Source organism: Vigna unguiculata, chromosome 11, assembly GCF_004118075.2.
Source record: "Vigna unguiculata cultivar IT97K-499-35 chromosome 11, ASM411807v1, whole genome shotgun sequence".
Lineage (NCBI taxonomy): Eukaryota > Viridiplantae > Streptophyta > Magnoliopsida > Fabales > Fabaceae > Vigna > Vigna unguiculata.
This window is the reverse complement of record NC_040289.1, coordinates 1,715,208-1,726,428: the sequence shown is the minus strand read 5'-3', so window position 1 is coordinate 1,726,428 and position 11,221 is coordinate 1,715,208. Positions and strand designations below refer to the sequence as shown.

Below are 11,221 nucleotides of genomic sequence, written 5' to 3'. Positions count from 1 at the left end.
AAAAGGGAATTGATAGAGTTCATGAAGAAAATGTTTTCCTTTTCAAGATTAACTTTAAAGGAATTCTAGGCTGGTGAACTTCCAATCTCTTGGATTTTAGGGTTTTCATTAGACTCCATGGCAGCCTACCATCAGTACGAATTACAGCCACCATGCTATCATCAAAGAATGGTGGCCCTCGAATTTTATGGTCAACCGCCATGGCTGTCATAATTGCTTTCAGAAACCCTGGCTATTAACCTGTCAGTATTTTTTTTTGGTTTAACCTCACCTGTTCAAAAGTCTGAGTTAACATTATAGCCTAATCAGGGACCTGTCTAATTGAAAAATGATTGTAGATGAGCATAAACTATCCCTAAATAAGTTAATGTTGACAACAATGCTGAAAAACAATGAGTATTTGAACTATGACGATCAAAACCAAGCTGAACTAGGAAAAGAAGCTATTATTGATTAGATAATCAGAGACCTAAATTCTGCATTTAATTCCTAACAACATACACAGAAGTACAAGAGGGTTGTGGCGGCATTCTACAATCTCACCGCTCATTCATTACCCCTTCTCATAAAAGCTGCTAATATTATATGGACTCGAGAGAGAGGAGACAAGCAGAATATACACAACATGGAGCTTTAAGAATCAGGTTGCTCTGATTTCACTGGTGCACCTGATGATGATGCACAACTTCCATTCTGCAGATAGAGGCTGTTTGCAACCATAGAATCACTAACCAAGCCCACATCAACATCATCAAAATTCAGGGGTCCTCTCACCTTCCTGTTGCTAATACATGGAATACATAGAATCAAACACTAATAACTTAACATTCAAGGGTCAATTTTTTTAAAAATTGTTTCTATTTATCTGAAATCTTCAAAGTTCCAAAAATAACATTAACTACCCTTTTGCCAATAATACTTTTGCTTTCAGAAAACATTTTGAGGGTAACACAAGAAATGTCATAATATTTTATTAGGATCAATTGTATTTCTTTATTTCTACATAAAAACCTTAATAGACAGATGAAAAAGAACAAAATGAGTAAATAATAAGTTTCAAAAGGTGAAGGTATGGAGAAAGGCATACCCATTCAAACGGTTATTGATGGCAGTCAGGTCTTTTGAAGGGCTCTGATAAGCAATAGTGCTCTCCCCAACACAAGCATAATAGCTTTTGGAGCTATGTGATATTAGAGCATCCATCTGTAGAGGTAACAAATGAATATATAAGTGTTCCAAGACTTTGCTCTCTAATGAATTGTTTCGTAGAAACGAATTTATTATGTATACTATAGATCGTATCAAATAGGAAATTAAAAAAATAGCCATCTGTGAAAATAGAGCAGATTGAACACTACAGTGCTCACTTTCACAGCATGTTAGATGGTTTTTATGCACTAGTAATAATGAGAACTGGGAAAACATCCAAAAAAACTAAATTAGTACCTTGGACGATCGTAACGGAGAGACATATACATTGTGTGTAGCAGATACTTTTTTTGGAGACATATCGGGAAGGGTAGGGAAAGATGATATTTTAGGAGATCCTGGACATTGAGCTAAATGGCCTGTAAAGTGAAGAACACACATGTCAATAAATAGATCATAAGATTGGCATAATAAAGGAAGCCGGGTAAGCCATTGAAAATAAATTCACAAATAAGCAAGTACCATCATTTTTATTAATAACTTCAGGTATTCGGTCATTTTTTGTCGTTGCTCCAGAAGGGTCGAGTTCAACCAACAGAGGCTTCACTGAGGGAATAAATATTTCATTGTAAAAGGTGATAATGTCAACATGATCCTGTCCTGTTCTCTGTTTTCATTAAGCTCAGTTATGAGGTCATAATTATCATAAAAGTTTACATAAGCATTGAATTTTAACCATTGGTTACATACCCCATTTCGGCGTGCTAATGACCAATCAACAAATACACTGCGGAAAACTTGTGGTTTGCAATGTGGTTGCTTTCTGTAGTTGTATACTATCTCTCTAAAAGTTAGGTTTAATTGTGAAATCTGCAAAAAAGAATAGATGAGAAAAAGGTAATAATAGAAAAACACATTACACTCCAAAGTTTCTAAATGTAAAGAGAAACCTTTGCAACTCCATAGAAACAACACAAGATGATTTGGTCAATATGATGGTTGAAAAAGAGAGATGTCCGTTGATTTAGGATCCGCTGGAAAAGACAGTATACATTCTCCCTTATCTGCTGAGACAATTGTAGTCTTTCAACCATGCCACTAATTCTGACCGCTCCCAACTTAATGATCTAGCAAACAAGGGAAATGTAAATAGGCTGAAATTCTTAAAAATGATTTAGTGGAGAAACAAAAAAATAAATATTAAATAAATAGCTGAATCATAACAACTTCTCCATTAGCACGAAATAATTCAAATCAAAGTGGTGTAACAGTTAATTTCCAAAAGGCAAAGCAAATTCTCAATATCTAACACAAACATCTAGACCAAATTATCCCTAGAAACACAATGGTCAAAACTTGAAGCTTTGAAGAAACAGATAGATGTGTGGGTTACATTGAATAAAGAGCTCATCTCAAATACATATACAGAGTCGCACACTAAGGTGGTTTCCTTAGAATTCACTAAACTAAAAGGTAAAGATAGTTATCAAATGAAACCTAGTTAACATGGCAAATCAGTGTTATGGTGAATACCTTGCCGAAAAAGATGTTAATCCCAGTTTCTGCACACGTTTCCCCTCCACCTGCTGGATTTGGCTTTGTTGGGCTGCATTGAATAAAAATTCAACACAAAGCAGCAGAAGAAAACAGTAAACTGGCTAAAAAAATTACAGGAATACCAGACAATCTGTCTTACCTGGAAAACGCGGACTGCAAAGGAGGTGGGGGTAGTTTTGACTTCAGGTTGCTGAAAGGAAGAAGCCGATCCTTCACAGGAGAAGTGAACGAATTTCTTTCCATCAGCACATTTCGCTTTGGTGATCTGATATCCCCATTCTGAGCTGAAATTGATTGACAGATGTTACTCAAGTTGAAAAGCATTTATTTCACCACGGCCATTTTTTAGTTAAAGTTATGCAGTAAGCACAAAGAATTATATGAAAATTCAGAAAACGTGACCCAAAGACTTTAAGTTCGAACTACAAGGACAGAACCATTACTTGGTGAACTTTCAAGCTTGGGTAAGGTAGGCACTGGTGGCAGCCCTCCACAAGAGAAGTTAATTTGCATTGCAATTTCATCCAATGATGGCATTGGTTCAGCTAACAGCCCCAGGCGGTTAATCTCTGCAGAAAGGGCAGGTCTGGCAACTGCCAAAGAATTATACATTGAAGAACCCTTTTCCCATACCATGCTCTCCAAAAGTCGCTCTTCCAATGAATTCAGATGTCGCCTCAATTCTCTTGGCAGAGATTCTTCATGTCTAATGAAACTTTCAATCACCTTGCTAAGATCAAAGGCTGTAATTCCAGTCCTCTCAAGTACTGCAGGGAACAACATTGTTACAGTCTTATGAGTTGCCAGGACTAATTCTGCAGAACATGCAAGCATACAACGATGAAACCTCTCATTGGTAAGAAGAGAGGTCAAATTAGTTGCATGAAAAACTTGAGCTTCAGCTCTGCACATTGCCTCCAAGACCCTGTAGTATAACTTCAGTGCTTCCAATCTTCTCTGTTCTGCCCATATATTGTCCATGAGGTTTGCACTTTGCAGGCTTCCAGTTACACATAGTTCTCCAAGTGGACTACTAGGAAATGTAGCCTGCAATATAATTTGTGCTCTGCGCACTACATCGCTTGTAACATCCCTATCACATGATGTCAGAAATCGTTCCAGCTCTTGCGAGGGCTTTGGTGGAAGTGGAGAAATGACAGTTCGAAGCCACTTTGCTGTAGTCATTGCTGTGCTTACAGGGGTGGCTGCCATCTTTGAGTTTGCACTACCAGGGATGCCATTAGCATGTGATGAGGGAGAGCGGTGAGGTGAGAGTGGACTTGTAATGGTCTTAGCAGGTGATGCCAGTGAATCAAATTTCCTCTATAGAATACAACAACAGAAGATTTTAGGTGTTATCTTACACATGATAGAAACAAATTTTCCATTGAACATACCTTTACACCACCTGCTGAAACAGAACCTCCAGACAAGCTTCCAGAAGCTAATAGGCTGTCATCTTCATTAATGAATAACCTCTCATCCAGTTCACTCTTGTTGCGAATCATGTAATCATAATCTTTTTCTAATAAATTTAAACTAGAAGGTAGAGATGATTCTTCCATCAAGTCTTTAAAATACGTCAAACCATCTATAAAAAAAGAATAATAAATATCAGTCAGACATCAGTTATTAATGAAAATTAAAGAATAATGACAAAAAGGAAAATGAACCTTTATCAATATTTTCTAAGTTTTCAGTTTCGCATTCAGATGCCAAGCAGGGCTTCTTCTTCAATATATCTGCTATTACATTATTGGCTTTCTCCATTGTTTTCCTCAACTCATCTTCAGTAGTGTTGTATATGTTGCAAAGTGAAGCAAGGAGGTCCACAGCTTTGTTATTTTTCTTAACTGAAAAAAGATTTGAGGATATTACAGCTAATGTCCTTTAGGCTGTTGCAATTATTGTTTATTTAGATGTTATAATTGTACATAAACAAATCAGATTTTATGTCATCATAACTATTTAATTTAATAGTAACAATCACTTCAAGAACTGCTGTACATATCTTTAACATAAAAAATTTCTTTATTATAAAGGTCCTATGGCTATTTAATGAGAATGGACCCAGAAGCACAGCTAAGTTCTTCCGAAGCAATATTGCTAATTGTTTCTTATACGGTTCTTGTGATTTCTGACATGATACAAGAGCCTTACCAGAAAAATCATAATATGACATGATAAGTTAAATTCAAAACACCTCATATTCCTATCAATTAGAAAAAGAAATCCACTTTTAAGGCCATCGCCAAAAAAACTGAGTAAATGGAAGTTTGAGAACAGGAAAGATCATACATGCAGTATTTACAGCACACATCTAAAAGTGAGGCCCCCCAAGAAAGTTAACAAGAACAATTTAAACCAAATGCATGAAAGCCAGGAAAACAAAGAGGATTACCAAAGCGTGATGAGTCATGAATGTTGAAATTCCGAAACCGAGTAGGAACATGAATAATTAAGATGGCCTGCAACAGATACAACCAGAAAATAAGAAACTATTTGCTTGATTTCCCACACAAAAGCAGCAATTCAATTATTAAAACTCATAAGAAATTCAAGTGTTCAAATTTTCAATAATTATCTTCACCGTGAGCAAAAAGATTAAAAAACTTTACAGGAATGTTAAAAGAAAGGAGGGCCATGAGAATCTAACTCACCAAGATTGAAATTAGACCATTGGTGCAAGTCACCAAGTCTCTGAAGCGGCTGAAAGCATGTAGACGAAGAGCTAAGAAAAGCAACCAACCAAATCTATGGTATTCAGATGCATGAACAGTAACAGATGAGTTCTTTTCAGCATTTGAGTCAGTTGTCACAAAGAACTCTCCAAATACACGTTTATAGTACCTGCAGCATCAAACATATAAGTTGTCATGTCATCTCAGCTCGTGTAGGCATGTTGCACTGCACACATGATAATCAAAGCAATGGACCACATACACCTAAAGTAGGAATCATCAGTATATAACATTCCGAGTGATGACTAAATGGTACAAACAAAAAGCATCGTATTTCTAGGATAGTTTAACAACAACAGTAGTATGAAATATTAGAACATAGCATAGTTGTAGTTCCAGATAAAAGCATCTTGTCTTTGATAGATTAACTACAAATTATTAGTTGCCCTGCCTTCCATATTTCGTTAAGTACTATTACCCCTTCACAATGAATATGCCCCTTTAAGTAGACTGGCTACCCATATTATTACACATTGGCATTTAGTTTTTTTTCTGTCACAAAATAGACTTCTTTGATGATCAATATAGTCAACATAGTATCATATTAACAAAATACAATAACAGCAAATAATACAAAACATAAGGCAATGTAAACTTCACTAGCAACAATGAGCAACTGCTACCTTGTAAAAGAACACTAGATACACAGATATGGATGACTAAATAACCATCCATGGAAAAACATGATTCCTAGAATTGGCACATGTCAGGTTAGGTTTGCTTAATTATTATACAAAAGAAAATAATACAAGGGTATCGAGTTTCACTAATACCATAAATTAATGAATAACAATGAGCAACTTAGATATCAATCAAAGAAATGTATGCAAAAGGAGGGTACTCACTTGCTAAGAATCTTTAAGTGAATAGCATTGGCATGTATCTCCTTCGCCTAGTATTGACATACAACATAAACAATGGTTTAATAGAAAACTATTCCAGGGATTAATTAAAAAAGAAAAGCCCACAAAGCCATAAACTTCGCAACCATGAGTCTCTACTTAGTTAATACCTCCAGCCTGTTTTCCCAATCTGTTCCATATATATTACTTAATGTTGGACCAGCCTTAACAACAAACTGTGGAAGTTCTTTGAAAAAATCTGCAATGCTGTTTAATAGAAAATGAATATGACAGTAAGTACTAAAAAAATACAAAGTACAAACTAACATGCTAGTCAAAAGGCCAGTAAAATACTTGAGCTTAGCTGCTCTCAATATACGACACAAGCTAAGCCCGGAGTTCACATTCTCTTCCTTTCCAGCCTCCTCATTTTTGTGGATCAATTTCTTGACAGAGTACGAAATAAAAGCAAACCAATACCGCTCAGCTTCTTCAGACTGGAAAAGAATTATACAACCTCATGAATTCAAACAAAATTTCACACAACAATATTTCAAAGAAAGATATCCATGATATTCATATCTACCGTTCCATTCCCCATTGACGAAATATTTGTCAGAAGTATATGTTTGGTTTCTCCAAGCAAATTGATTGCCTCTTTACAGCTTTTCTCTTCCAATGCTAATTCATTCTGTCATAGAAACGACATCAGTGTAGAATTTAACGGGTAAGGGATCCAAATTTAAATGTTACCTAAATACATAAGAAACCATATATGGACATTTCTTCTATTCTAACACTCACTTATTAACCCAATCTCAACTTCATATGGATTCAAGTGTTTAAAGCATAACCAACACAAACGTTGGCAAACTATCCAAATTTGTGGAGCATATCAGCCAACTCAAAAAATGCAACAGTATTGATTTAGACTGAAAAATAAAAGTGCAACATCTAGAAAAGAAGACAGAAAGACAAAACAAAAAGTGGGTTGTAAGCAGAGTAGGCTGGTATTTCACAAAAACACAAACAATAACAAAAATTCAAATATATTAAATTTCAAAAGAATTAACAAATTACATACTCCAGAGGATGGAGCAGATATAAATAGAAAAACAAAAGAACAATATAAAACAAAAAGCTTCTCATGCAGAACAAAGAAAGTGCAACAGGGTGGGCCAGGCTAAAAATGTATGGCAGAAAAAAGGTTGCAGGTTAGACAAAATGTAGTTTCAGCTGGACCATGTAGTCCAACAGGATTTGTCAAGAAAATAGAGGTGCTGAAATGTGAAAGGTGATACCTTGAAGACCACTAAATTCTCCAACAATTCATCAGGATTTGCCCAGAAAATGGAGGGACTGAGATGCGCACAGGCTATACCCAGATGACTATTATATTTTCCACAACTCAGTTGCTACTAGTAGTGAATTCAGCTTTTATTCTGACTATAATCTACAAATTACTCATAACTGCCTGCAACTGCAATACTCCACTACAGTACTGCAGAGAGGCAGAGACACTTATGTCTCTATGTTGACTACTTACACACTCACAGGAACTAGCACAAACAAACACACACTTGCAGAAATCAATCATGAATAGACATTCAACCTCACAAGCACAGGGAGTCACTTCATAAGTACTTAGTGAGATATATTCATTTCAATTATGTCCTAAACAAAAAAAAAAAAAACAGCATTCATTTCACTGTCCCTTATCATATACAGGAATGCACAAACATTAACAACTAACTTTTTGCTGATCAATTAAATATTTCTGGCAGCGCCTTCTTTTTCTTAACTCCAACAAAAAAAAAGAAACTTAACTTAGAAAGGTACTAAACAAAAAAAAATGAAATAAAACACAAAATTTTTATATCCATTGTCTCAAAAACTTAAAGATCTTGACTTTCTGCATGCTGACAGCTCCCTCTGAAACCCCAGACAGGACTATATTGACAACACAAAAACAAAACTAATTTCGCAAAAACAAATCCTAAAGTTAAATTATATAGCACGAAAGAAAGGATAAACCAGAACCTTGAGGAACTCGTTGAAGCGAGACACAACTTGGTCTGTGGCATTTTCTCGCGTGCCATCTTCCATCGTGTTGGATTCAGCTGGAGGACTCATGCGAAAACCCTAATTGGCCCAGATCACACGAAGGGGGACTGGATTCCAAGCGTTGGTATCAAAGAATTTGGAAGAAACTGAAGACAGTAGGAAATGAGAAACCCTAAGAGAGAATTACAATATAGAAATGAAGAGAGAGAATTGTGTATTTTTTTGTTAGGAGAGGCAACTTTGTGTTGTTGTGTTGCTTTGTCTGTTTGGTTCTGTTGTTGTGTGGATTTTTTGTTTTTATTTTTGTTTTTCTTTAAGAATAATAAATGGATATCGAAATGTTTTTCAATTAAAAATAGAAAAAGTTGTCGCATTTTGGCGCCACTTGTTATGTCCTACAGGTTTTTCCCGCCAAAATGCTGTCTCAAGAGGGTAAGGGTCAGTTTAGTAATTTCGTGAATGTATCATAAATGAGGTATTTATTTATTTAATAATGATTTTTCATTCTCATCCTCTCTCTCTGCATCTTTCATTATCCTATACTTTTAAAGGAACAATAATTTCTCTGTTTTAATGATCTTTAATTTTTTTTTTCCTTTTAAATGGTCCATTGTTTCACTAATTCTGAAAACTAAAAACCATCCACAATTATAACTGTTATTATAAAAAAAAAATTCTATATTTATTTGCAATAAAAAACATAAAAATAGCAAAAATAGATAGACACAAGAGTGTCTTTCTTTTAATAATACTTATAAGTAAAATGTCAAATATAAGATTAATTAAAAAAATAAAATAGTTCAATAACATTTTACAAAATTAATATAGTACAATATGACCATTGCTTAAATAATAAAATGTTATTGTATAATATATAATATATTATATTTTGATAAATATTAATTTTATAAATACATTCATGTATGATATGCACATAGAGAGTTTTCTTCTATTCCTAATTCTAGAGAATAAAAACTAGACCATCAACTGCTGTTATAAGATCAATATTCTTTATGACATATATTTTGTAATTTAAATTTAATATTAAAAAGGACTAGTAAGAAATATAATTTTTTAACTGTCGTTTATATTTATAATAATAACAAATTATTTAAATTATATTAAAATATTGGAAAAAATATATATTTTTATAGACATTTCAAATATTTTGAAGGTCTAATAAGAAAAACATATAAAGGAAAAAATAGATAAATAAAACCTAACATTTAATGTATTTCCAAATAATGAATTTGTGAATATATTGAATGTATAATTAAAAGTAAATTTAAGATAATTTGTTTAAGCATCTAAAATAAGACAAGATTAAACATGTTGCTCATATATATTAGTCTTAGAATAAGTAAAGATTTACTTGTCCAAATTGAATTGTAATGTGTATGTATGTAGAAACAAAAAAAAAAAAAAAAAAAAAAAAAAATATATATATATATATATATATATATATATATATATATATATTAAGTTTGTATTCCTAAAACATATTGTATACAAAAAAGTCATTAAAGTTCACAACTTTCATATTTTAGTAGCAATATCATCTCCATCTTCTAACTTTATCAATTTTCAATATAAAGCATATCATGTTTATTACTATATAGTTTGAATCATGGTAGAATATTGATGAAAGTTTTTTTTTTTAGGTAAATATAGATTAAAAAGACAAGATTTATGTAATATCACAGTGTTTAAATTTTTGTATGAATTTGATAAGTTTTTTAATTTTGTTAAGTTGTTTTTGCAATGTCCTATTATTTGAAACTTAAATTTAATAGACGCCGAAGAAAAAAAAACAGTAGAATCCATTCTGATACTTAATTATCTTTTTATTTCCTAAATTAATTGGATTTACTTGTCAATGCTAAAATGTAATGGATTCAATTATAGAGTTTTAAGTATAATTAAATACAAATTATTGCTGTATTAAATTCTCATAAAGTTCAAATAACTATTTCAAATACCAATTTCAATGATAAAAATTTCATGTACATTAATGACAGATAATTTAATTCAATGTTTTACAACTTCAACTATTAAATTTTTTTTACCTACTAAATGCAATGGATAATATTTTTTCTGAAAATTTTGTGAGAAATGTTAGTAATTTTTTCTATAAAAACAGTCCATGCATAATTTTACTGAAAAATAAAAACCTATAAGATCTCTTGTAACATTTAAATCTGCATGTAAAACTTTAAAATTTGCAAGTAATATTTCTGCAGTTTAAGATTTGTAAAGAATTCCACATGTAACCTTTCTGCAAAATTTTAAAAATAATAGATAATTTTTAATATTAATTTTTTACTTAATTACAACGGATAATAATATCTATTATAAATATATTATATAAAATATTTATTATATTATTTATATCTAATTGATCTTCATAAAATTAATTTATAAGATAAAGTTTAGACTCCAATTAATAATATAAGTTGATGTGGTCGGTAGTTAAAGTGGAATTGAATAGAGAATTAACAAGTTGATCCCATTGGAGATAAAAGAATTTTTTTAATAAAAACTAAAATAAAATTATCAAAATTTATGACGTAATTAAAACTTAATTAAATTAAATTTTAAATAATAAACAATATATATATATATATATAATTTTAAATAACAATATATAAATTTATTTCAAATATAAACTCAAATAAAAATTTAACATTAGAATATAGTTGCATACTAAATATATTAGTAAAAATAAGTTTAATTTTTTAAAGAATAAATTTAAAAAGTTACAAGATAAAATAAATATAAAGTAATCTTTTTAATACCAAATTTGATAACATAAATTTCAATAAAAAATATAAATTTATAAATTTAAAATCTGAATAATTATTTAATTAC

The 11,221-nt window shown here is 31.9% G+C and overlaps 1 protein-coding gene across 3 annotated transcripts; it reads right to left on the bottom strand.

Annotated features, from left to right (window-relative positions):
* Window positions 1–426: 426 nt before the first annotated feature.
* Window positions 427–8,628, bottom strand: LOC114169536 (retinoblastoma-related protein 1). Of its 3 annotated transcripts, XM_028054740.1 has the most exons (18): window positions 8,330–8,627; window positions 6,876–6,980; window positions 6,644–6,786; window positions 6,460–6,556; window positions 6,293–6,339; window positions 5,367–5,556; window positions 5,108–5,174; window positions 4,380–4,559; window positions 4,104–4,297; window positions 3,150–4,029; window positions 2,846–2,990; window positions 2,683–2,755; window positions 2,100–2,276; window positions 1,900–2,019; window positions 1,672–1,816; window positions 1,447–1,568; window positions 1,088–1,203; window positions 427–784 (listed from the first exon to the last, which is right to left on the bottom strand). In XM_028054740.1, the coding sequence occupies exons 1-18, from the start codon at window positions 8,420–8,422 to the stop codon at window positions 634–636; spliced, it is 3,045 nt and encodes a 1,014-aa protein (XP_027910541.1). In that variant the 5' UTR covers window positions 8,423–8,627; the 3' UTR covers window positions 427–633. The 3 variants fall into 3 exon arrangements, with proteins under 3 accessions (XP_027910541.1, XP_027910539.1, XP_027910540.1); XM_028054738.1 differs by having other exon boundaries at window positions 6,460–6,786; window positions 8,330–8,628; XM_028054739.1 differs by having other exon boundaries at window positions 427–778; window positions 6,460–6,786; window positions 8,330–8,628.
* Between the last annotated feature and the right edge of the window lie 2,593 nt (window positions 8,629–11,221).

Coding starts and splice junctions, on each gene's coding strand:
- LOC114169536 (XM_028054738.1), bottom strand. CDS start 8,422: ATGAGTCCTCCAGCTGAATCCAACACGATGGAAGATGGCACGCGAGAA. Junction 4,560..5,107: donor TCATGACTCATCACGCTTTG/GTAATCCTCTTT, acceptor ATCTTTTTTCAG/TTAAGAAAAATAACAAAGCT. Junction 2,277..2,682: donor TTAACATCTTTTTCGGCAAG/GTATTCACCATA, acceptor CTTGTTTGCTAG/ATCATTAAGTTGGGAGCGGT.